The sequence below is a fragment of the Heptranchias perlo genome, chromosome 29, assembly GCF_035084215.1.
Source record: "Heptranchias perlo isolate sHepPer1 chromosome 29, sHepPer1.hap1, whole genome shotgun sequence".
NCBI classification, from domain to species: Eukaryota; Metazoa; Chordata; class Chondrichthyes; order Hexanchiformes; family Hexanchidae; genus Heptranchias; species Heptranchias perlo.
In genome coordinates this window covers 15,394,705-15,420,740 of record NC_090353.1, presented here as the reverse complement: position 1 = coordinate 15,420,740, position 26,036 = coordinate 15,394,705, and the positions used below count along the sequence as shown (strand labels likewise).

The 26,036-nt window shown below is 42.7% G+C and overlaps 1 protein-coding gene across 5 annotated transcripts in view; it reads right to left on the bottom strand.

Annotated features, from left to right (window-relative positions):
- LOC137299415 (zinc finger RNA-binding protein-like) overlaps nucleotides 1–26,036 on the bottom strand; it is a 68,875-nt gene that overhangs the window by 27,499 nt on the left and 15,340 nt on the right. The window contains exons 3-10 of one of the 5 annotated variants that reach the window (XM_067968136.1): nucleotides 21,310–21,562; nucleotides 16,570–16,647; nucleotides 15,171–15,294; nucleotides 12,979–13,215; nucleotides 11,801–12,048; nucleotides 10,161–10,343; nucleotides 7,530–7,761; nucleotides 5,986–6,167 (exon numbers count right to left, since the gene is read on the bottom strand). In XM_067968136.1, coding sequence (XP_067824237.1) covers nucleotides 5,986–6,167; nucleotides 7,530–7,761; nucleotides 10,161–10,343; nucleotides 11,801–12,048; nucleotides 12,979–13,215; nucleotides 15,171–15,294; nucleotides 16,570–16,647; nucleotides 21,310–21,562 — 1,537 coding nt within the window. The remainder of the gene's footprint in view (nucleotides 1–5,985; nucleotides 6,168–7,529; nucleotides 7,762–10,160; nucleotides 10,344–11,800; nucleotides 12,049–12,978; nucleotides 13,216–15,170; nucleotides 15,295–16,569; nucleotides 16,648–21,309; nucleotides 21,563–26,036) is intronic. The other 4 variants (XM_067968139.1, XM_067968137.1, XM_067968140.1 and 1 more) reach the window with 4 other exon arrangements.

Here is a 26,036-nt window from a genome sequence, read left to right as displayed (position 1 = left end):
CTGTGGAGGCTGAGTCACTGAATACATTCAAGGCTGAGTTAGGCAAATTTATGATCAGCAACGGAGTCAAAGGATATGGGGAAAAGGCGGGAAAGCGGAGTTGAGGTAAAAATCTGATCAACCATGATCTCATTGAATGACGGAGCAGGCTCGAGGGGCCGAATGGCCTGCTGCTATCTCTTATGGTCTTATTATGGTTGTATGATTGGGTGGAGATGCCTGGTCTCTGATTGATTGGGGGATAGGTCCGGTCTGCGATTAGCCACTGAAAAACGCATCGGTTTCATTTTACTTCCTGGTCCAGTTTCCGCACAGATCAGCTGCTCGCCGACTGCATTTCCTAGCAACGCGGTAAACAATGTAGCGGCTGGGGCAGAAGCCACGGGATCAGACACTCGGACCTCTGGACACTCCCGAGCACCAGAGGCAGAGCAGCCTGCCTGGGGCTAGAGCACTGGGGACCGGGGATGCAGAGCTGGAGAAGAGCCTGGGGTCCGGGCACTGGTCAGTGTGAGGGGGGGCACCTCGGGACTGGTCAGTATGAGAGGGGAGGTCCTAGGGACCGATCAGTGTGAGAGGGGGGCCGAGAGCACTGGTTTGTTGCACGGACGGAATTTTTAAGTGCACAGCCCACAACAGACTGCTGTGCGGCTGCGCACGTGCACAGCTTAGAGCGAACAGTGGTTAAGGGTGAGGTGAGTGACAGCAAGCTGGAGAGGATAAAGGGATTGAGAGGGTGGTTCATAGTGGGAAGCAGAGGGGCTAGTGGAACAGAAAAGGTCTAATGGGAACAAGAGAGAGCACAAATGATGGAGGAAGGGGGTAGAAAGGTAGCTACTGAGGGCCACATCTTCCCTGCAACCTCCCACCCCAAATGCAGCCTGGAGCCATTGGCAGCTCCTTGGCCAGCCACACCACCTCCCACCCGAAAGAGATGTCTGATGAGGGGAGAAGAGATTGAGAAGAACAGCAACACAAAGAGAACAGAGACAGGTAAGAGAGAAACCATGTTCCCTGACTTACTATGCACAATGCCATAGGAGATCAACTAAGAATAACAATCTAACATCTGCATGCAATGTCAAGTTTTCAATAAATTTGTATGCCCAAATTAATAACAGAAACTGCTTATGTATGCTTGTCATGTTATAATCGCTGCAATGCTACCACTGGTGAGAAGGTTTCATTACAGTGCAAGTTTATGTAATCAATTTCCATTATAAATGTGGACACAAGCATCTATAATGGAAATAAAAAGTAAGGACAGAATGTATGATTTTAAAATGGGGACTGAATTGCACCTGCTCACCTTGGACCAAATATCCCCCAACTTCTAACCTCACTTCACTTAACACTTGGTCTTGACTCCATCTATTACAAGGTTTATATTACAATATTTTGGGGAGTCAAGGGACGTTCTTAGCCCTCTCCTTTGAAAGCACAAGCTTTTACTGGGATATAGTTCCAGCAGCCACCAGCATCTCAGCCACACTACTCTTCTTCATTTGCAGGTATGAGCACTATTCAACTCGGGTGGGAAACCCAGCCCCCTGTTCCTGTGCTCCTCCAACAACCACGTGTACAGCACGAGTTGCTGTAGAAAACCAGAGGGGACAGCCTGCTCAATTTTTCTCCTCGCTGTCATGGGAATTACTGCAACCCGTCAGTTTCTTCAACTCAGACTTTCTAACTCAGCACAGAGCACGAATAAAACTTGCATTTGTAGCAAGGAGCATGTTTCAGAAAATGTTACAGTTAAAAGGAAAGGAAATTTGTGGGAGGTAAGACAGGGGGAACAAGGGAATGGTTATTTATAATTTTAAAAATTCTCCCTAGACTGTCCTTCCCCTTTAAACATTGTTGAAACAGTTATTAGAAACTTTCAGTTCTAAAACATGTTCTCCATTAGGAACTCAACACCTCCCATCCTTGGATTGACAAATAGTAGAATAAATAAAAACCTAAATGCTGGAAATACTCAGCAAGTCAAGCAGCATCTGTGGAGAAAGAAACATAGTTAACGTTGCAGCTCGATGATTTTTCGTCAGAACTGTAAGAAGTTGAAGATTAAATCGTTTTTAAGCTAGTACAGACCCAGGGAAAGGGGAGGAGGGAAGGGAGAAAAGAACAAAAGGGAAGGTCTCCAATAGGGTGGAGGGCAGGAGTGATTAAATGACAAAAGGGATGATGGTGCAAGGCAAGGAGGGTGGTAATGGGACAAGTAAAGAAACAAAAGATGCGTCTAGAGGAGCTATAAATGGCAACATCAGAAACTATTACCAGCACCTGCTGTCCAAGCAGTGGTTATAATCTAAAGTTATTGAAATCATTGCTGAGTCCAGAAGGTTGTAAAGTGCCTAATCGAAAGATGAGGTGCTGTTCCTCGAGCTTCCGTTGAGCTTTATTGGAACAGTGTAAGAGGCCGAGGACAGAGAGGTCAGAGTGGGAGTGGGATGGGGAATTAAAATGGCAAGCAACCAGCAGGACAGGGTCACGCTTGCAGACTAAGCGGAGGTGCTCAGCAAAGCGATCACCCAATGTGCATTTGGTCTTCGCAGCGTAGAGAATACACCGTGAGCAGCGAATACAGTATACTAAATTGAAAGAAGTATAAGTAAATTGCTGTTTCATTTGGAAGGAGTGTTTGGGGCCCTGGACGGTGGGAAGGGAGGAGGTGATGGGGCAGGTGTTGCATCTCCTGCACTCACACGGGAAGGTGCCAGGGAAGGAGACCAGGTGTTGGATGTGATGAAGTGTGGACCAGGGTATCTCGGAGGGAGCGGTCCCTTCGGAATGCTAAAAGGGGAGGGGAAGATGTGTTTGTGGTGGCGGAAATGACGGAGGATGATATGTTGAATGTGGAGGCTGGTGGAGTGGAAGGTGAGGACAAGGTGAACCCTGTCATGGCTCTGGGAGGAAGGGGAAGGGTGAAGGCAGAAATGCAGGAAATGGTACGGACACGGTCGACTGCCCTGTCAACTATAGTGGAGGGGAAGCCTTGGTTGACAAAAAAGGAACACATATTGGAAGCACTGGTTTGGAAGGTGGCATTGTCAGAACAGATGCGAAGTGAGACTGAGAAACTGGGAGAAGGGAATAGAGTCCTCACAGGAAGCGGGTTGGGAGGAATTGTAATCAAAGTAGCTGTGGGAGTCAGTGGATTTATAGTAGGTATTGGTTGACAGCCTATCCCCAGAAATGGAGATAGAGAAGTCGAGGAAGGGAAGGGAAGAGTCGGAGATGGACTATGTGAAGGCAAGGGAAGGGTGGAAATTGGAAGCAAAGTTGATGAAATTTTCCAGTTCTGATCAAGAGCAAGAAACGGCACCGATAAAGTCATCAATGTAGCGGAAAAAGAGGTAAGGGAGGGGACCTGAGTAGGACTGGAACAAAGAATGTTCCACATATCCCACAAAAAGGCAGGCGTGGCTCAGACCCATACAGATTCCCATAGCGAGACCTTTTATTTGGAGGAAGCAAGTGGAGTCAAAGGAAACGTTGTTCAACAAAAGAACAAGTTCAGCCAGGCGGAGGAGGGTGGTGGTGGTGGATGGGGACTGGTTGGGCCTCCATTCAAGGAAGAAGCGGAGTGCCCGCAGGCCGCCCCGGTGGGGAACGGAGGTGTAGAGGGACTGGACACCCATGGTAAAATGGAGACGGTTAGGGCCGGGGATCTGGAAACTGTTAAAATGGTAGAGGGCGTTGGAAGGGTCGCGGATGTGGTTTTTTTTGTTCATGGGATGTGGGTATCGCTGGCAAGGCCAGCATTTATTGCCCATCCATAACTGCCCTTGAGAAGGTGGTGGTGAGCCGCCTTCTTGAACCGCTGCAGTCCATTTGGTGAAGGTTCTCCCACAGTGCTGTTAGGTAGGGAGTTCCAGGATTTTGACCCAGCGACGATGAAGGAACGGCGATATATTTCCAAGTCAGGATGGTGTGTGACTTTGAGGGTAACGTGCAGGTAGTGTTGTTCCCATATGCCTGCTGCCCTTGTCCTTCTAGGTGGTAGAGGTCGCGGGTTTGGGAGGTGCTGTCGAAGAAACCTTGGCGAGTTGCTGCTGTGCATCCTGTGGATGGTACACACTGCAGCCACTGTTATCCGGTGGTGGAGGGAGTGAATGTTTAGGGTGGTGGATGGGGTGCCAATCAAGTGGGCTGCTTTGTCCTGGATGTTGTCAAGCTTCTTGAGTGTTGTTGGAGTTGCACTCATCCAGGCAAGTGGAGAGTATTCCATCATACTCTTGTGCCTTGTAGATGGTGGAAAGGCTTTGGGGAGTCAGGAGGTGAGTCACTCGCCACAGAATACCCAGCCTCTGACCTGCTCTTGTAGCCACAGTATTTACGTGGCTGGTCCAGTTAAGTTTTTGGTCAATGGTGACCCCCGGGATGTTGATGGTGGGGGATTCGGCGATGGTAATGCCGTTGAATGTCATGGGGAGGTGGTTAGATTGGAGCTGGTCATTGCCTGGCACGAATGTTACTTGCCACTTATCAGCCCAAGCCTGGATGTTGTCCAGGTCGTGCTGCATGCCGGCTCGGACTGCTTCATTATCGGAGGGGGTGCGAATGGAACTGAACACTGTACAATCATCAGCGAACATCCCCATTTCTGACCTTATGATGGAGGGAAGGTCATTGATGAAGCAGCTGAAGATGGTTGGGCCTAGGACACTGCCCTGAGGAATACCTGCGGCAATGTCCTGGGGCTGAAATAATTGGCCTCCAACAACCACTACCATCTTACTTTGTGCTAGGTACGACTCCATGTAGGTTGGAAGAGACTGGACAAGGGAAGATAAATAGAAAGAAATAAGTTCTGTGGGGCAAGAACAGGCTGAAATGATAGGACTGCCCTGATAGACCTGTTTGTGGATCTTGGGAAGGAGGTGGAAGTGGTCTGTGCAGGGTTAGGGGACTACGAGATAGGAGGCCATAGCGGAGGCGGGGGGGGGGGGGGGGGGGGGAGGAAAGAGATCTCCAGAGGAGATGAGGTCAGTGATGGTCCGGGAAACTATGGCTCAATGTTCGGCGGTGGGGGTCATAGTCCAGGGGGAGATAGGAGGAGGTGTCAGAGAGTTGGTGTTCAGCCTCCACAAGGTAGAGGTCTGTTCGCCAAACAACAGCACCACGCTTGTCAGCAGGTTTAATGACAATGTCAGGGTTAGACCCGAGAGAACGGAGTGCTGCAAGTTCAGTCAGAGGTAGGTTAGAGCGAGTGGGGGGTGTAGAGAAATTGAGACGGCTGATGTCACGTTGGCAGTTCCCAATGAAAAGATCAAGAGAGGGTAAGAGGCCAGAGGGAGGGGTCCAGGTGGGACGAGAAGTCTGAAGGCGGGAGAAAGGGTCCACCGTGGGGGTGGGGAAGGCTCCTGGCCAAAGAAGTGGGTGCGAAATTAATGGAAGAACAGCTCAGCATCACATCAAGCTCGAAATTAATTGACGTCAGGGCATAAGGGGATGAAGCCGAGGTCAGAGGAGTGTGAGAAAACACAGCAAAGGGTGAGATTGGAAGGTGGGATGGGGTCAGAGGAAAGTGAAGGGGAAGAAGGATCAGGAGGGGCATTGGTATCTAAGAGCTGTTGAAGCTTGCGGCCCTTGACACCTGAAAGGATGCAAAAAAGTTTTTTGTTAACGTGGTGGATGAGGCGAAGGATGAAATGGAACTGCGGACCAGGACAACTCTGAAGTAGAGTGAGTCGATGCTGCTGAAGAGAGAGGTCGAGAGTGTGCATATGATGACACATGGTGTTGAGCGTGGATCTCAGGAAGCGGCGAGAGCAGTGGTTCGAGGAACGCTGAATATCATGGAGATATCTGTAATCATGGGTGAATCCGAAACATGAAGGGTAGAATTTAAGTTGGAATCCACGTGGAATAAGTCGGAGCCGGAGACAGTTGCTGAGGAAAGAGATGTGGCTGTGAATAAATAAATTGTTCTACAAATGTTTTAGACATAGCTACTAAAAGTTAAGAGGGCATAGCTACCTCTTCTACATAATCGTGGCCTACAGGCTGTACATCGTTCTGAAGCTGCGCTGGGATAGTGGAAGCTGGCACTGGTGCTGCGTTCTGCTCAGGCTTGAATTCCTGCATCTGGGGCTCTGGCTTAGCATTTGGGACTTTAACTTCTTCCATTTTGTTTCCCATTGTCTGTAATTTGTTTCCTCCTTTGAACGCAGAAGAGAAGTTTTTGAATTTCTTCAAATAGCAGCTATGTTGCAGTGAGTATTTGCCAGTGTGCACAATACATGCAATTACAGTACATCTAGTGTATAAATTACAGATCAATTATACACACTGAAGAAAAGAATGTTGCAATAGGTGCAAGACCTTCCTCAAGGATGCGTTTGTACTACAATTGTAACAAAGTAGTACAAATCCAGAGTCAACCAGGCCCAACCTGACTCCAGGGTGGAGTGATAACTCCTACTCCACTTTGCTCCACAGTCAAGTTGGGCCCAGGCTCCAGTGCAAAACCTGTTTGCACTGACACAACTGTAATGTAAATATGGCCCAAGAGTCTTCCCTCTTCACTTTTCACGCATAATATAAATTCTTGCATTGCCTTCCTGGGGACATGGTTCCGAACAAAAATTATGAGCAATTTGTTTAAAGGTCGCAGTACAAGTCATAAAGGACAGTATCCTGTAATTACATGGAACCCAACATTAAGTCTGATTCAGTAGCCTCTTTTCCTAAAGGCCAATCAAGCAGATGGGACTGAAAACTTCTCACCCAACAAATAGCAAGTCTCAAATTCAATCTGGATTGACCTACAACGAAACACTGTGCTTCAACTTCCACTTCGTTACACAAACCATGTGTACCAATAATGAAGAGAGTTTAAACTTTCTAATTAAAGATACTGCCACCTATTAAGTAACATGGTGGGATTATATTGAACCAACGCAAGACTGCATTCTTCTTTTAGATGTGCAAGGTGTCTAGCTAATAAAATCCGAATCGAATGCATGTTAATTTTGCCAACAAAAATGTAAATCTTTTATAAAATAAGTTCCTATTCACACTAGTGTAAACTGTGTACTTACATAATGTATTCAGGAAAAAAAAACTTACAAAAATCTGTTAGGTGCTCAGCTTCCCTCTCCCCCCCCCAATTTTCTCCCCTTGTCTCCCAAGGTCAGAGTCAGTCTAGTATATCGGTGCCTTCTAGTGCATTGCCCAAGTGGCCACAACAGTGAGTGTATTCACAGGAGGTGGGTAGCATCAGCAGAGCCCTCATCTGACATTTACATAAATGGACATTCTGACAGGGATCACTGGATAGTGATAAGGAATAGCTGATCGTTTCACCCCTCCCAGCCCCAACTGTTGCCCCCAAGATCAGCTATTCAACTGGAGATTAAACTGTAGAATTTCCTGGTTTGCACAGCTCTGTTCCACAGACTGAGCTATCAAGAGAGCTACATAGAGAGTAATGTGCTAAATACAGTAACTGAATCTTCACACTGCAAACAGACCACAGGGGCTAAGACAAAGTTTGCCATAGTTCAAAATCTTTAACCTACCAACAAATGTTATTTTGGGTGTGACAGGCTTCTTCACTGCTAGTGTAGGTGGTTTGCTTGTATTGTTAGTGAAGGCAGCAGCTGGCTTGGGAGGCATCTGGCTGGCTGCTGGTACTGTGGCTGTGATGGTGGCACTGCTCACTGTCTTATTCACTGTAGCTGATGTTGAATTCACTACAACTGGCTCTGTAGAGGGAATTGGCTTACCCAATTTGGTGTGCAATTTAACAACCTGCAGAAACAAAGAACTATTAAAATACATTTAAGCCTTACACCAAACAGGAACTCAAGTGTTGCAATTAGATCTAAACAGTCCTCGGGATGTCCCAAAGCATTTCACGTACAATGATGCGGAGTCACAGTTGTTATGTAGGCAAGATCCCACAAATGGCAATTTGTTTCGGTGTTGGTTGAGAGGAACGTTGGCCAGACAGTGGGCGAACTTTCTGCTCTTGTTTAAAACGGTTCCATGGGATCTTTCCCAGCTGAACAAGCAGACAACTCATCAGCTTAACATCTCAACCAAAAGATGGCATCTCTGACAATACAGCGCTGTCCTAGTACTGCATTGGAGTATCAGCCAAGATTATGTGCTTATGTCTCGGGGTGAAGTTAGAACCTACAAACTTCCAACTCAAAAACTCAGGTACCAACTGAGTCAAGCTGAAATTCACTGTCGCGCAAGTGATTTTTAAGCATTGTACTAATATCAGTTATTCACACTGCCAGTTGCAAGGATGGTCCGAGACAGTTGAATACCAACTTTATAAATCTAATTTTACAGCAGAAAATTCTGACCGTAATTTAGTATTCATTCAGACCTAGGTTTTCAAACTGATGTCCTTGTATTTTAGATTTACTGGCATGTTATTTCTGTTGTTGTGCACAGATATAAAATCTTTCCTGCAACTAGGCTGTTTTCCGCTTTATGTTATCTGACATCTTTTAGACATGGTACAGGGAGCATATTGATACCACCACGGGTCCCCAGGAGTCTTAATATTTGTAGGGGCTCTGTCACACAATAAATTTTTTTGAAATCTATAGATTAAGAAAACTTTCATTTAAATGAACCTAAGGCAGCAACACTTCCATAGGGCTCTCTCAGCCTACCTCCCTTTCAGATGTGGAGCTCAGCAGGCCAGCTGCACCATGCATCTTTGGGCCTAAATTCATGAACTGCCTTGTGATGAGGTGTTGCTAAAGCTGGGAATTCAGTGCTGTTCCTTTTCCTTCTCTCCCTGTCTAATGAAGTAGTAAAAAGTTTCCATCAGACCGATAGCAGACTTGACTATTCCAATGCTTTTTGGCCAACTTCGCATCCTCCATAAACTTCAGCTCATCTAAGCCTTTGCTGCTTGTATCCTATCCCGCATTAAGTCCCGTTCACCCATCACCCCTGTTTTCACTTACCTACAATGGCTCCCAGTCCCACAACACCTCAAACTTTAAATTCTCATCCATGTGTTTAAATCCCTTCATGGAATCTCCTCCCTACAACCCCACTCCCAACTCTCCATTCCTGACTCTGGCCTCTAATGCGACTCCCTTCCTTCACCCACCATTGGCAGCTGTGACTTCAGCTGCCTGGGCCCCACGCTCTGGAATTCCCTCCCTAAGCCCCTCCCTCTCCTATTTTAAGACACTCCTTAAAGCCAACCTGTCCGACCAAGCTTTTGGTCACTCCACCCATATCTCCTTCGGCTTGACATTCATTTTTTCCTTATGCCTCTGTTAAACACCGTGACACCTTTTTTCTACATTAAAAGGCATTACATAAGTGCAAGTTGTCATTTTTAAATGCACACGCACAGTATTTCCCACCACCCTCTTCCTTTAAGATGCTGGTCTCCAATTGGTAAATGCCCAGGCAGCACATATGAAATTGGGAACTCAGTGTGGGGAACTGCAGAGGCAGATGAACATCCCACTACTCTGTGGCTTATTGGTGTATTTTCAAAACTGACCCTCAAGACACTACTCAGCAGTTCAGTCTGAAACAAGACATTAAGGAACATGGATCGAAAACTCCAACCCTCACAGTGGTTGACTTCCCGATTGGCACTGTTCTTTCCCCCCTTTTTGGAGGCTGGCTACTTGAGATGATTTTTATCAGCTGCATTCCAGCACACTCCCCACCTGTTCTACCAAAAGTTGGTGCCAGGTTGTCAACTCATTTTCACACCTCATTGAGAGGCAGACTCAATCTTCATCATTTTCTCAGTTTCTTTCTAAACAAAAAGATGCTTTTTCCTTTCTAACTCTCATGCTGCTGTTAGAGAGTGCATGAGCTGGGCCGGGGGGTGAAGTCACACACCTAGGAAACAAACTGAACCCATCAGCTGTTACTGCCTCCATGGTGACTGTCGGCCTTACCTTGGATTACTACTTTAAGCTGAACCTTATTCGGCAGCTCAATGATGGAATAATAATGACACAAGTTGTTAGCAGCGAGAGAGAAAATGAAAATGCTGGTAATACACAGCAGGTCCATCAGCGGCTAAAAAGAAAGACAGGTTAACAGTCCGGGCCTACAGCTTTTGTCAAAACTGGAGTCCCACAACGTTAACCCATCCTTTTAGATTCCAACAGACATGCCGTGTACTGTACTTAAAGCATCTTCACAAATACCTTTTGGTGCTTGGCACCTCGGATGTGTGCAGCGTAGGCATCTGCACCTGTACAGGACACATCACACAGCTCACATCGAAGTTGGCCCTGGGCGCCACGTGGTCCACTAGTAGCCTGACTTCCACCCTTTAAAGCCGCTTCTTTCTTCTTGTGCTTCTGGCCTTCCAAATGTTCCCTATAAGTCTTGGGAGGAAAAAAAAAAGCTTAAAGTTAGCAATTGAAATATAGAAGTAGTCAGGAGTGATGCTCCTGGGTATGCTGATTTGTTTTTCCATACAATGATCCAATGTGCCAAAAAACTGTTACCAATTTCCTGTGAGCAAGTTCAAAGATAACCATTTAAGTTCTTCAATTTTCTATATAGGAGTAGCATTGTTCAACTTAGCCCACTAACTAGCTTTTAAATTCAAACATCATAGCAATTCAGTGTTTCAACACAAATATGCAACCTAGTTCCTTTCATCTTGGTGCAAGTCTTACACAGTAAGTGCTTAATGTTCAGTGTATCCAGGGCTATACAGCATGACAGTTATTAGTACTAGGCAGAGCCATCAGCTGTTAAGTGTATAACATTAGCCAGCTCAAAGAATGAAAGATCCCAAATGGCTCAGCAAGCACATCTATCCTCTCCACCACCAGCATACTGTGGCTGCAGTATTATCTACAAGATGCACTGCAGCACCTCCCAAACCCACCTAGAAAGAAGGCCAAGAGCAGCAGGTGCATGGGAATACCATTACCTCCAAATTCCCCTCTAAGTCACACATCATCCTGACTTGGATGTTTATTGCCTGTCTCTCATTGTCGCTGGGTCAAAATCCTGGAACTCCCTACCCAACAGCATTGTGGGAGTACCTTCACCACACGGATTGCAGCGGTTCAAGAAAAAAGCCCACCACCACCTTCTCAAGACAACTAGGATTAGGCAATAAATGCTGGCCTTGCCAGCGACACCCACATCCCGAGAATGAATTAAAGATAAGTCCTTGCGTGGAACTGAGCTGTATGGACCAGGACGGTGCAAAGTTTCATTGCTGGCATGCTCTGAATTAGTTCAGTTGAAACACAATAGGGAAGCTAGCATGGTGTTGGGGTTCCTGGGCTATTTTGTCAGGGCAGGGGAAAAGAAAAACCAGGAGAATGAAAATAAGCCTAGGTCCCCATTTCATCAGCAGCATTTAGTGACTCCTACGTGTGTGGACTCCAGACAAGGACCACTGTGATTTCCCTACACCGTTGAATAGGTTGCATCTAAGGCGAGATAATCAGAACCATATGTTAAAATGAGCCAGCATTTTCAGGAGAGTGGGAAGAGACTTTCTTTTTGTACACTAGCAGACTCTGGTGTGGTGTTGCTCAATGGATATGCTAAAATAAGACAAAGTGTGATGCTCACAGAAAGAGTGTGCTACGTGCAAAACTTTTTATATAGATAGACATGGTGCTATGACACTGTTCAGCAAGGAGCAAGGATCAATTTAAGAGCAGTGTTAAAATACAGATGCACAAATCTTTGGGGCTAGTATTCCTTAGAGAACCTGAACTGTCCACCTTTGTTAAAAGGGAAGAACCATTCTTCCTCAACATGTAGAAATACAGCTGTGCAGATAGTAATATGCTATTTTCTCTAAACCAGTTACCTGTGGGCCAGCACAGCTAATTTTACAGACATCACAATAATGGAGCTGTGGCTGTTTAGGCGGTGGCTTCGGTTTTTGTTGTTTGTTCTGGAAGGCAGGTTTTTTGATGAAAGTGCTTCCCGTATTGGCGCTGGTTCCTGTCCCAGTCCCAGTGCTAGTCCAAGTGGTGGTTGGGGGCTTCTGTGGTTGCTGATAGTACGATGTAGCTGCAGAGTACACAGCAGCTTCATAACCAGAGTAACTTGACCCTAATAAAACACAGAACTGCAATTACAAACAACTTCAAAATGTGAATAATGGGCATCATGCTTTAATTATCACTCTCCACCCTTATTGAATAACCAAGCAACAGAACAGCAGCTATTAACACTGCAATCTTTCCACTGTTCATTTTAGGGGTTCCACTTTGCAGTCTGGACATGAAGTGGAAGCTGGCAAACTGGAGCATCTAGTAAGTGCTGACTAAAACCAGCGTCAAAATCTGATGCTATGCTACTTTGTATTAATGAATCTTCAACTTGATTGAGAGAAAGGAGCAGAAGATGCAACACCAACATACTGCTGGGAAAAGCCCTGGCTACTTTAATTGGTCTTTGGACACTATCTTAGCTCCTTTGAGATAAAGTAGTATAACACTTGCACAAATGAGCTTTTAGGTTCAACCTCAATTTCGGAAAGGAAAGCATACAGTGCCAAAAAAAAAAATAGAAAAAAAGCTGGAAACACATAGCTGTGGCTGTGGAAAAAACAGCAGTTGATGTTTCAGGCCTTAAACACTTCCTCAGGGCTAGGAGATATTACAAAAGAACAGCATTTAGAAAAGAACACAAGGGAAAGGCAAAAGAAAAAAAAACAAAAAAACACAGGAAAAGAAATAGAATGAGCTGTGAAGTGCTTGGGTGGAGGATAGCAGATGATGACATGGAGGACATGATATTAGCACAAGACAAAAGGAGGCATAAAGAGAGAAATCAAAGAAATAAAAGACATATGCTGGACAGTGTGTAAATAGCTAAAGGGGCTAGGTAGAAAAAGCATGAAAAAGTAGCCACCCAAAAGTGCCATACTGACCAAAAATTCTCAACTGCAGATACAAGCCAAGAACTATACCAAAAACAATAATGGACAAGTCATTAAAAGGATATTTAGACAGCTCTACAAAAGGGAGAATTGCTTACCTGAATAACTGACTGGAGTTGTATTGTACGAGGGTGTCTGTGTGTAAGATACAGCAGCTGTGGCCACCGCTGCAGTAGGCTGCACAGTGGGTTGCACAGTTGTTACCACAGGATACACTGCATAACTGGTTGTAACCGGGATTGGAGTGGGTGCAGGCTTTATTGCAGTAACTTGCCTTGACGGTTGAGTTTGTGTGTACGGTGTTCCAGATTGGCTGAAACTGGTTTTAGGAGCTACTGAAAGACAAAAAAAGGCTAAATGTTATCTGATTTGGTGTAACTTGATTACACCGAGACACACTGGAGAGGAATTCCAATTCCAGCTTTGACGTTAATGCATCTGAACAAGCTTACTTAAATTAAAACGATTCCTTACACTGTACCTCAACTCCATTTACTGCCTCTGATCCATATTCCTTGATATCCTTACCTAACAAAAATCTATCAATCTCAAAAATTTCAAATGACTCAGCATACACAGCCTTTTGGGGGAAGAGAGTTCCAGATTTCCACTAACCTGTGTGTGAAAAAGTGCTTCCTGATTTCACTCCTAAATTGCTTAGCTCTAACTTTAAGATTATACCCCCTTGTTCTTGATTCCACCATCAGCAAAATATCTACATGATCAAATCCCTTTATCACTTTAAACAACCTGATTACATCACCCCTCAACTAACTAAACTCAAGGTAATACAAACCAAGTTTATGCAACCCGTCTTCATAAATTAACTCTGTAGGCCCGGTTACCATTCGGATGAACCTGCGCTGTACCTCCTCTAAAGACAATACATCTTTCCTGAGGAGCGGTGCCCAAAACTGAAATCAGTTCTCCATATGGCGTCTGACCAAGGCTCTACAACTGAAGCATCACTTCTTCACTTTTGTATTCCAACCCCCTTGAGGTAAAGGCTAACATTCCATTAGCCTTTTGAATATGTTTTGTACCTGTGCATTAGCTACTAGTGATCTGTGCACACGAACAATCCCTTTGCTCCTGCACAGCTCCTAGTGTCTCACTATTTAGAAAATATTCCAATTTGTCCTTCCCAGATCCAAAGCAGATGACCTCACAATTAGAAACTATAAAATCAGATGCAACTGTGTAGATTTCAGGGTGCAGGTCAGACTGGCTTTTTAAAAAAAAACTGTTCTGCATCTGTAACAAATTTCAACATCTAGAATGTGACAGACACTAGATCCAAGAATACATAAATCTTCCATAGTGCTGCTCATTTAAGTCAGAGGATGCACTGTTTCAAAAGGACAGGGACATTGTACTATACATTATTCTTCTGCTAAATGTAAACGTGTGCCCCTTTAAAGGCTACAAGAACTAATTGCTATTAAGTAAATACTTCATTAATTATGAGGTTGTTTTTATTCTGACTGGCATTTTGTGCTCCTGTAGAGTTCATTCTTTCTTCATAATATATTTTTGAAGTATGACAAATCTGAGCATGACATTTGAAGTGTGATGGACAGGAAATGCAGGTTCAATATATGACAGCTACAATTTCGTAACAATTCTTGACTGTTTAAAAACAAAATATCAACTATAGATTCAAAGATTACAAATACAATACTATAAAATAGAAAATTTAGAAGGGGCAGTTTTGCACATTTTAATTTGCTTACCTCCCATGCACACTGGCACAATCATTACCAGGTCAAATATTTGCACGGACGTTTCATAGCACAAACAAAATATAGAAAAATTAAACCCAAACAAAATTAACTTTTTTTTGCTTCCTTCCCTAAGGCCATAATCTTGTTGAGGTATGGTTCCACAGTGCCAAATTGCCTTCAGTATCTCCTTTAAACTGTCATTCTTCATGTTGCACCTAGAAGGTGAGAGTCCCAGGCTCTGATTGTATCCAAGCCTAATCTTGTCCTCACCCAATGGTCACATTGCATACTTTTCATCAGGGATCACTGTATAGTGATCAGGAGCAGGAACCTTGGTTGATATTCCTCTCTCCCTAGCCTAGGAACACTGAGGTCAATTTATAGTCCCTATCACCATCTTGCTGAGATCAACTAACTCAGCACAGGCCAGGATCGAACATAGAACCTTTCCAGGCTGCGTGGCTCAGCTAGTCACTGATTTAGCCAGCTAAGCCATCAGAGAGCGAAGTTCTGTCCTATTAGTTAATCCTCAATATAAACATAAATTCAGAAAATGCTTCACTCACTTGTCTGGTAGTATGAATCTGTGGCTGTGCGCTGAGGTTGAGCAGCAGCTGAGACAGGTTGCTGATAGTACTGTTTATCATAACTTGGTGCTGTTGCTGTGGAACGTGCATAACTGTAACTGTCCTACATTACAGACAAGGAAAATACATGAATGACTGCAACACAAAACTGCCAGAATATTACAAATAAACCTACCCTCCACCAAAAAGCATCATCAGACTAGTCGTCAAGAGCTGTTGCCATCTTGAAAATACCATTAACGCTTGGCACTAATCTCAATACATCCGGTACGCTTGATGAGCGTCCAGCTCATGCATCATATGCAGTCAGGGTTACGCTATGGCGTTCTCTCGGTAGGATTGACAACTTATAGCACAACTCTAACCTGTAGAGCTGTGGTATAATCTGGGGTGGGGGGTGGGGGGGAGGGGAAGAGGGGGAAATTCCATACCCACATAATTATTTTGACTTAAAGTAAAACACAGTATGAACAGGCCGCACATCTGGTTTTTGCAGTACAGGATTTTTTTTTTTTTAAACTTATGAACCAAACCAACATGACCCAGTGTTATCACTAAAGTGTAATGGCACATGTGAAAATTTAATACTTTATCTATTTGAACTGTTTTTTTTTGGTGGGGGGGGGGGGGGGGGGGAGAAAAGAGGGGGAAGAAAAACCCACCTAGTACAATTGTAGATCTTGCCCTTCCAAACTTGGGTTATATCGATAGGATTTTGAGCTGCATAACCTGAGGATTAATTACTGGTGGTTACAGGTCTGTTATCGGTGGTAGTAGTGGGAGCAATGTGAGGTGTTGAATTAAGAGCATCACAACACAAGGGTATTGGGTTGTGTGTAATGTTTCCTATAGTGTATTGATTCCATTACACAGAATATGCCTAGTGACAATACTGACTAGCTGGTGATATTTCTTGGGTTCATTTGTGATATAAAAATATTAGATAGTTTATAGCCACAAAAATAGCACCTGAAAGTTTTAAAAGAAATCAGACAAGTTCAAGATGCTCACTTGCCAGACGTAACTTTTGTACCACTCGTGACCTGGACCAGCACAGACAACTCTCAGCTTTATTGCTGATAACTTAGATGGTCAGGGTCACCATTGGTGTTATAAAACCACAGACTGCAGAGCCCAGCTGTGTACCTTTTATCCACTTTATAAACATATATTCCTCTATTAAAAAAGATACAAAAGTACTTTTGCAAATGAACAATTGTTGTAATTCTTAAAAAAAAAACTTCATTTGCTACAGTCTTTACACTAATGGTTTTAATTTTTTTAACTGCATTAAAAGGAGATACGCGATGTTCTGAGCTGACCGTTTAGCGGCTATCTACCTTACATACAAAGTTAATTAAGCTTTCTCCACAAGCACCTTAGATGAACCATAGATCAAGTCTGTCATCCAACCCCACTCTGTCTTGTCCGAATTTCCTCCTTGTGCGTAGTACTGCTGCAGAAAGAGACTTTGTGATTCATTATAGCAAGATCAATGCCAATATATATATATAATATATATATATAAAGATATAAACACACACACACGTAGTTTCAGTAAGACTCTTGATGTGGAAAAGAGTTTTGTTTAAAATTCGGTGCTATAAAAAAAATTCTACTGTAGCTCCACTTATATCAAAGCTTCGTATCCAAAGAATCGAACATTGGCAAGAACTTAAAATTAAGATAGTATAATTAGGCAAAATGAATACCTGCTTTAATCTGTGATTGAAGTTTACATAGCAAGATTCCAATCCTCTAACATCTGATTTAGCTGGGGTGAGGGGATTGAGCAGATTGCAATTCAATGGCTTACAATATTTTTTTGAACTAAAACTGGTTTTAAATTTTAATTTAGCAGAGCTTGCAAACCTCAAGTGGTTGAAATACATCAAGATTTAAAGGACTTTCTGTACCTAAAGTTTACACACCCTGACCTAATGTGAGTTTCTGATAACCCATGTAATATTCAGCCAATTACGAAAGGCAATATATTTCAAGAGGTGACAACACAACATAACTCAAACTAAAGACAACTAACTTACCAACACATGCCACATTAATGGCCTTACAGCACTGCAGGACCATTGTGATATCCAAATTAAATATAATTTATTAGGGCATGAAAATGGGATTTATTCCACCTTCCTCCACACAACCAGAATCTTGTTACACACCTATGTGGCTGGTCACTGGTTTAAGACTGATGTAACAGTACATATTTTCAAGCTGGGATATTAAATCAGATTGTGCGTGTACGCTGTCAGGGGTGATGGCATTAACACACCCTTCCCTTCGAAGTTGGGTGCTCCAATGTACAGATGGAACATTTAAATCAATACTCAAAACACCTTATTAAAGGTTAAGATTTTTTAAATTTAAAATAACATTTCTAATTTTTCTGCATATCATGGTGATGTATGTTAGTGCTGGGAATGGAACTCTTCAGAGGTTAGGCACCCAGTGGCAACATCATGCACTCCCCAAAATGCTTCAGCCCCAACCTCAAGAGCACCTTACAATGCATCAATGTGACAAGTTTTTCTTTTCAAACAGCCATCCTGTGGCATCGTTGAGATTGCCAATTAGTGCTAAATTAAGAACTGGATTTGCTACTTCATGAACACATTTCTGAACTCTCAAGAAATTGGAATCTTAAATAATTTTAGAAGTAGTTTATATGCAATTAACTTGATAGAGTCAACTGTAATCCATATAAACTAAATGTACAGGAACAAAAAAATTGTTTTTCTGCAGTGCACTATCAATGCTGGCGAGTATTGCTCTCAAAGGACAGGTAGGTTAACAATAGTTACTTACAAAAATTATTAATGCATCTATCAGCACAACTAAAAACCTATACATTAAACAGTTCTTAAACAAAAAAGAACAGTAAATACCAGCCTCCTTCCCCCCAGAAAAGTATCTGTATGCATCTCAGACATAAACACTCATCCTGAGTACTCCAATAGGTCAGTGCATCACATGGTGCTGCACGGAGTCTGATCCTTGCCTCTCCCTTACTGAGCAAAAAGCCCAACACTCATCGTTCAGGCACATACTAGAGGTAACAGAGAACTGCTGCCATCTGTGGAACTGTTCTCGGGCATAAGTCACTATTTTTTGTTGTGGGAAAGGGGATGGGGAGGAAGGAAAGACAAAAACCTTTCACGAAAACTGGAGCAAACATTTACCACTGTATGGAATCATTGGTTGATGTTGAATATTGGTACAAGTGACTGCATATTTGGAGTGAAATGGGAGTTGCTGCCCCTTTAAAATGGCACACTTGAGAAGCTTTCCCAAAGCCGTGCCCAATTGATTCCAAAAATCTATGTCCACCAGTAGCTCCAACTCTAACCTGGAGAGATTTTAACAGATCAACCGCACAGGTGTCTGCAATCAGCTTTCCCAACAAGAGAAGTGGGTGTGAACAGCCATACTTGCCTTCATTCTAAGGATAGAGGTCCTTCTACGCCAGATGTGCTCTTAAGTTGGCTTCATCCCACAATCTACCCATCTATAAATGTACACTGGATTACAAAGATGGGAAGTCTGGCCAATACCAGTCTGTAATCATTTCTGTACTACAGCATGAATAGTTTCTTTTCCGTAGATTTTAAACTTAAGAGCTTCTGAAAAGCAACTATAACTGTGTTGCGATGTCAACTGAATTTCATATCAAGTAGAAAAAAAACAAGATAACTATTCAGCCTTGAAGGTATAAGCTGCAATTTCACAGTGCAATGAATTATGAAAAGTGAGGGCCCCACTTACACGCAACTTTATAAAGTCAATTGTATTTTTGCTAATTAAAATTAATATGCAGAAAGATGATGCATGCTGAATAGAACATTAAGCTTGATGTGCTTAGCTTTTATTTGGTTTGGCAAGTTTAATCTAGTGCCACACAACGATTTTAAGCAATTGTGGATCAGCTTCACATCCATTTGTCATTGGGCAAAATAGTTCCTGCACTAACCCTGGAGTCCTAAATTAAAAGCATAAAGCCTTGCTACAAAAAACATTTACACAGGCTTACTCAGCATTTAGTTACATTTTCATTAATAGTTTGTCATATCCACTACAGTGCTTTGAAGACTATGATGGTATTTCTGCATTAATAATAGCATTTGTGCATTGTCAAGAATATTCGTCTTCTCCCCGTCTCAATTGTCCCCAAGCACATTCAGTATTAAACAAAAAATATGTATTTTGAACCCTGTAAAGGAAAATTTAGTACAAAGCATTATAGACTTACCTGGTTATTGAGAAATTGAAACTGAGCAGACTGCCTTCCAAAACAAAAGAAAAAGGAAGTACATAATCTAAGGACGCAATGTTCGAGCAATGACACAATTTTTTTGCTTGGGAAGAAATAATTTCAGTTTTACAATAAGCAGTATTGCCACTGACTCATTATAAATGTCAAAATCAAATGTAAACGGGTAGTGCATCATTTATGCAATCCACATAACCCATTGCATTTGTTACACATCCACCCAAATGCCAATCTTAAGATATTTAGGGAAATTTCATTTTGCTTTCAGAATGAAAATCAGTCAGCAGATGCACTGCCACAGGTTTCAACTCTACTCGTACAACTGCTGTTAAGAATCCCCCCGGTCTGTTAAGACAAACAGTTCCACTAATCATTCTAAAGAATTGTCCTGCTCATGAACAAGGTGTATTGCTCCATATCAAAAATACATTTTTGCTGGAACCAGAATTAATTTTTTTTGATTGAATTTTGAAATCAGCTCATCAATTTCATTATATCCCCAATGAAGCTAAAGAAAAACACTAAGCAGCTCTAATAAGAGCAACACTACTTCACCAGTTATACTGTAAAGTTAAAAGAGGGCAAGTTTAATAATTTTCTGAAATGTAACAACCATTTACAGGTATAAGTAATTTTTGGGCAGAAGGAAGCAACACATCTCTGATGCATATTCCAGATTGCTCACTGTGGCTAGAATCAGGAACTACATGAATTCAACAATCAATTACCATCTACATTAGGAGGCAAATTTTCAAAGAAAGCACATTTGCAAATTGCTCATTACAATAAATACTAAAAAGTACCAACATGAAGATACATTGCCACTAAGTGCAGGACTCCTCACACAAACATACATTGTAAGAACAATGCATATTTGCCATTTTTGACAAAACAGAAGGAATAACACAAAACATAAAAGTTCAAGACTTGAGCTCATTAAGCAGTTTGAGGCCTCAAAGAAAAGCTACGCAAACTCAGAAGAAACAATCCAAAAACAAGACTTGCAAAGTAATTGCACTGTGATGACAGGACAGATAAAATTCTTAAGGAACAGGAGTAGGCCATTCAGCCCTTTGAGCCTGTTTTGCCATTCAATTTCATGGCTGATCTGTAATTCAACTCCATTTAGCCGCCTTTCCACCTCGATACCGTTACCTAACATTTATTGATCTCAGTTTTGAAATTTCCAATTGACCCAGCATCCAGCCTTTTGGGGGAAAGAGGATTCCAGATTTCCACTACTCTTTTTGTGACTCCTGATTTCACTCCTACCTGGCCTAGCTCTAATTTTATTATGTCTTTAAATTAAAAACCTACCTCAGGTGAATTCTCCACAAGTACCATTATTCTAACTGAGAAACTTGGCATTGTGAATAACTACCTACTCCAAAGCCAAGTGACCATCATCTTCTACAATCATCACAGACCAACATAAGAGTAACCCAAAAGAGACATTAATTTTTAATTTGTACTCAGGCTCCATTATTTCCCATAGAAAATGCACAATTTCACCATTAGCATTTACTTATGCAGTACAGATAAGTTATGCAGCTAATTAAGTGGGCACCAAAAAGCGACAGCATTACTTCAATTAGGAGACCTCACTTTGATATAGGCAAGTTACTTGGTATTATCTAATTCTTTGAAATGGTCAAATCAAAACTAGTCTTCATTGGGGCACAGGTGAGACAGATTAGCATTTCCCATTACAAAGCACGAAGCATTGAAACAGAATATAATTTATATACCCACCTCCTATACATAGGACTCCCTCATGGAGCCCTGTAAGTAAAACTGCTGACCTTACTCTGGAGCAGGAAATGCTATATAGGTTACCTGGTAGCTTTGTGTCGTAGCCGGTGTTTGTTGTGGTGCAGCTTCTGGTTGCCTTTGTCCGTAGCTATAGTCTGCCACAGAATGTGCCGGATAGCTTCCATATGCTGCTGAGGTCACTGGTCTCACTGCTTGTGTGGCAGGCACAGGAGCATAAGCTGCAGTGACTGCATGGGCCGCTGGTGGAGCTTGCTGTACGGTGTAACTGGCTGGCGTGGATGGATGTGAATATGCAATGCCAGTGGCGGGCTGTGCACTGATGAAAACAAATCAGCATAAACACAATTAGTCTAAAAGGGAAACAATTTGGTAACTGAAAGACAGTTTTTCTCTTTTTACCCCACAAAACAAACAAGAACTTCCTTTATAACGTTCTTTAGCAATTTTATCTTTACGGCAGGATTGTCCAAACTGTGGTCTGTGGACCACATGGCCCACAAGTCTTGGCAATCTAGCGCAACTGAGTTCTATTCACGCTTGTAGTTCTTACTCGCCAATTTGACCTGCTCATGTTTTGTGGATCTGCAAATTTGGAAAGGACAGTTCTTAGCACTATTGCCTCTTCTGTGGATAAATTCTAAACCTGAAATACTAAAATCTGTTAGTAGCAACAGCTCGAGATATATGCAATGTAATAGAAACATTCTATCTTGCTTTCAAGGCTCCTTGTTACTCTCCATGTAGTCCATAAAGGCAAAGCTTGGAAGATCCTTTTTATGGTATATTTGCACTGTTTTTCCTCTTAAAATGTATTACTTCATATTTATCTATGTTGAACTGCATTTCTAATATATTTGACCACTCTCCTAATCTGGCTACATCCTCCTGCAGTGCTTGGCTCAGTGGCATCATTCTCATGAGTCAGGAGGTTGCGGATTCAAGACCCACGCCAGGACTTGAGCTCATAACCTAGTTTGACACTTCAATTGAGTACTGAGGAAGTGCAGCCTTTGTTCAATGTCTCATCCTTTGGCTGAGGCATTAAACTATAGCCCTGGCTGCCTATTCAGGTGGATGTACAAGATTCCATTGCACAATGTGAAGAAAAGTAGGAAGTTATTACGGTGTCCTGACCAACATTCTTCCCTCGACCGACATCAAAAACGATTAACTAACCATTTCTCTCATTTACTATTTCTAAGAACTTGCTGTGCACAAACTGGCTGCCATGTTTGTCTAGATAAACAGCGAGCACGTTTCATAACTAATTAATTAGATGTGAAATACTTTGGGGAGATACTGAGGACATAACAAAGTGATACATAAATGCAAGTTTCTCTTTTGTACAAAGTTATACCCAAAACAGTAACAAAAACAGAAAAAGCTAGAAACATAGTTGTCAGCACCTGTAGAATGAACATGCAGTTAATATTTCATAGAATCATAGAAAGTTACGCCACAGAAGGCAGCCATTCGGCCCATTGTTTCTGTGCTAGCCGAAAAAGAGCTATCCTGCTTAATCCCACTTTCCAGCGCTTGCTCCGTAGCTCTGTAGGTTACGGCACGTCAAGTGCACATCCAAATACTTTTTAAATGAGTTGAGGGTTTCTGCCTCTACCACCCTATCAGGCAGTGAGTTCCAGACTCCCATCAGCCTCTGGGTGAAAAAATTTCTCCTCAGCTCCCCTCTAATCCTTCTACCAATTACTTTAAATCTATGTCCCCTGATCACTGACCCCTCTGCTAAGGGAAATAGGTCCTCCCTATCTAGTCTCTTCATAATTTTATATACCTCAATTAAATCTCCCCTCAGCCTCCTTTGTTCCAAAGAAAACAACCCCAGCCTATCCAATATTTTCTCATAGCTAAAATTCTCTAGCCCTGGCAACATCTTCGTAAATCTCCTCTGTATCCTCTTTAGTGTAATCACATCTTTCCTGTAATGTGGTGACCAGAACTGTACTTAGTACTCAAGCTGTGGCCTAACCAATGTTTTATACAGTTCTAGCAAAACCTCCCTGCTTTTATATTCTATGCCTCAGCTAAGAGAAAGTATCCCGTATGCCTTTTGAACCACCTTATCTGTCTGTCCTGCTACCTTCAGGGATCTGTGGACGTGCACTCCAAGGTCCCTTTGTTCCTCTACACCTCTCAGTATCCTCCCAATTACTGTGTACTCCCTTGTCTTTTTTGACCCCCAAATGCATTACCTCACACTTCTCTGGATTGAATTCCATTTGCCACTTTTCTGCCCACCTGACCAGTCCATTGAAATCTTGCTGCAGTCTTCAGCTTTCCTCCTCACTATCAACCACATGGCCAATTTTTGTATCATCTGCAAATTTCTTGATCAAGCCTCCCACATTCATCCTAATCATTGATATATACCACAAAAAGCAAGGGACCTAGTGCTGAGCCTTGCGGGACCCCACTGGAAACAGCCTTCCAGTCGCAAAAACACCCGTCAACCATTACCCTTTGCTTCCTGCCACTGAGCTAATTTTGGATCCAACTAACCACCTTTCCTCGGATCCCATGGGCTTTTACTTTTTTGACCAATCTGCCACGTGGGACCTTCTTAAAAGCCTTGCTAAAATCCATGTATGCTACATCGAACGTGTTACCCTCATCGACCCTTCTTGTTACCTTCAAAAAATATCAAGTTGGTCAGACACTACCTTCTTTTAACAAATCCATGCTGACTGTCCTTGATTAACCCATGACTTTCTGAATGACGATTTATGCTGTCCCTCAGAATCGATTCCAATAATGTGCCCACCACCAAAATTAGACTGACTGGCCTATAATTACTCGGTCCATCTCTTTCTCCCTTTTCAAACAACAGTACAACATTAGCAGTCCTCCAATCCTCCGGCACCATGCCTTTAGCCAGGAAGGATTAGAAAATGATGGTCAGAGCCTCCCCTATTTCCTCCCTTGCTTCTCTTAACAGCCTGGGATACATTTCATCCGGGCCTGACGATTTATCTACTTTCAAAAGATGCTAGTCCCCTCAATACTTCCTCTCTCACTATGTTTATCCCATCCAATAATTTTACACTCCTCCACCTTAACTATAATCTCTGCATTGTCCCCCTCTTTTGTGAAGACAGACGCAAAGTATTTATTAAGAACCATACCCACATCTTCCGCCTCCACACATAGGTAACCTTTTTGGACTCTAAAAGGCCCTACACTTTCCTTAGTCATCCTCTTGTTCTTAATGTATTTATAAAACAATTATGGGTTTTCCTTAATTTTACTTGCCAGTGTTTTTTCATGCCCTTTCTTTGCTTTCCTAATTTCCTTTTTAATTTCACCCCTGCACTTTCTATACTCCTCTAGGCTTTCTGCAGTATTGAGCTCTTGGTGTCTGACATCAGTGGAACATTAACTCGTCTTGTCTCTTCATTGATACTGACTGATGTGTACATTTCACATTAGTGACACTTTAACAAATTAACTCCAATTTGAATATCAAAAGGCCCAGATTTTCACATTTGCTATATTGCTAGTGTGAATTAGTTCACAGGGTAACAAATGAACTGCTAGCATGAACAAAGCTTGCACTAGTACGCTGTAAAGCAGGAAATTGTCACGGGGGCCTTACTTTTGGACAGCTCATCCGCCTTTTTGTTGCAATAATTAAATCACCACAAATGTCACTGTCACATTCATTAGTAAAGGTCAAAAGATGGCTCGGCTTGAGATTAAAGCTACATGAAGTTTTCATTAAACCCGCTCCTGCCAAAATTTAACTGTGTAAAAATGATCCAATTGACAGTATGACAGAATTCTGTAATACAGCTAAAAACTGCACAAATCATTTGCCAATCAATATTGGACAGCTCTACTTTTCTATAGCAGGTTAGTTAATGAAAGAAAAAACTTGCAATGATATAGAACCTGTCACGACCTCAGGACGTCCCAAAGTGCTTTACAGCCAATGAAGTACTTTTGAAGTGTAGTCACCGTTGTAATGTAGGAAACGTGGCATCCATTTTGTGCACAGCAAGATCCCAAAAACAGCAATGTGGGAATAATCAGATCGTCCGTTTTAGCGATGTTGGTTGAGGGATAAATATTGTCCAGGACTCCCCTGCTCTTCTTCAGAATAGTGCCATGAGATCTTTTACCTCCACCTGAGCGGGCAGACGGGGTCTTGGTTTAACGTCTCACCCGAAAGACAGCACCTCCGACAGTGCAGTTCTCCCTCAGTACTGCAGTGGTATCAAACTGGATTATGTGCTCAAGTCTCTAGAGTGGGACCTGAACCCACAATCTTCTGACTCAGAGGCAAAAGTGCTACCATGGAGCCACAGCTGTTAAGTATTCAGATTTTAGATTTATTTCAAACTGCTGGACATTTTATGGCCTTTAAGGCCATCAACAATGTAGATGCTCACCTGCCTCCTCTCCCCCAAAAACAAAGTTAAATTCTAACCTCACAAAAGGCTTGAAACAGAAAGTATCATTGAACACAGTGGGGTAAATTTTAACCCCCAAGAACGGGAGGGCCGGGCGCAGGTGGGTCGTAAATTCTCCATTTTCAAAGCGGGACCGCATCCCGGCTCCAAAGCACCTACTTCCAGGTTTGACCCAGACGCGTTTGGGTGTGCGTGCGCTTCTTTCTGACAGCCAGACATCCCGCTGGCACTTAAAACTGGTGGGACGATATTTAAAGGGCCAATTGGAGTATTTAAACTACTTGAAGCTGTTTAACTTTTTGTGTATTGACACACACAAACCATTTTAACTTCTCCTGAATGTGTCTCCCGTGGCCTCTGAAA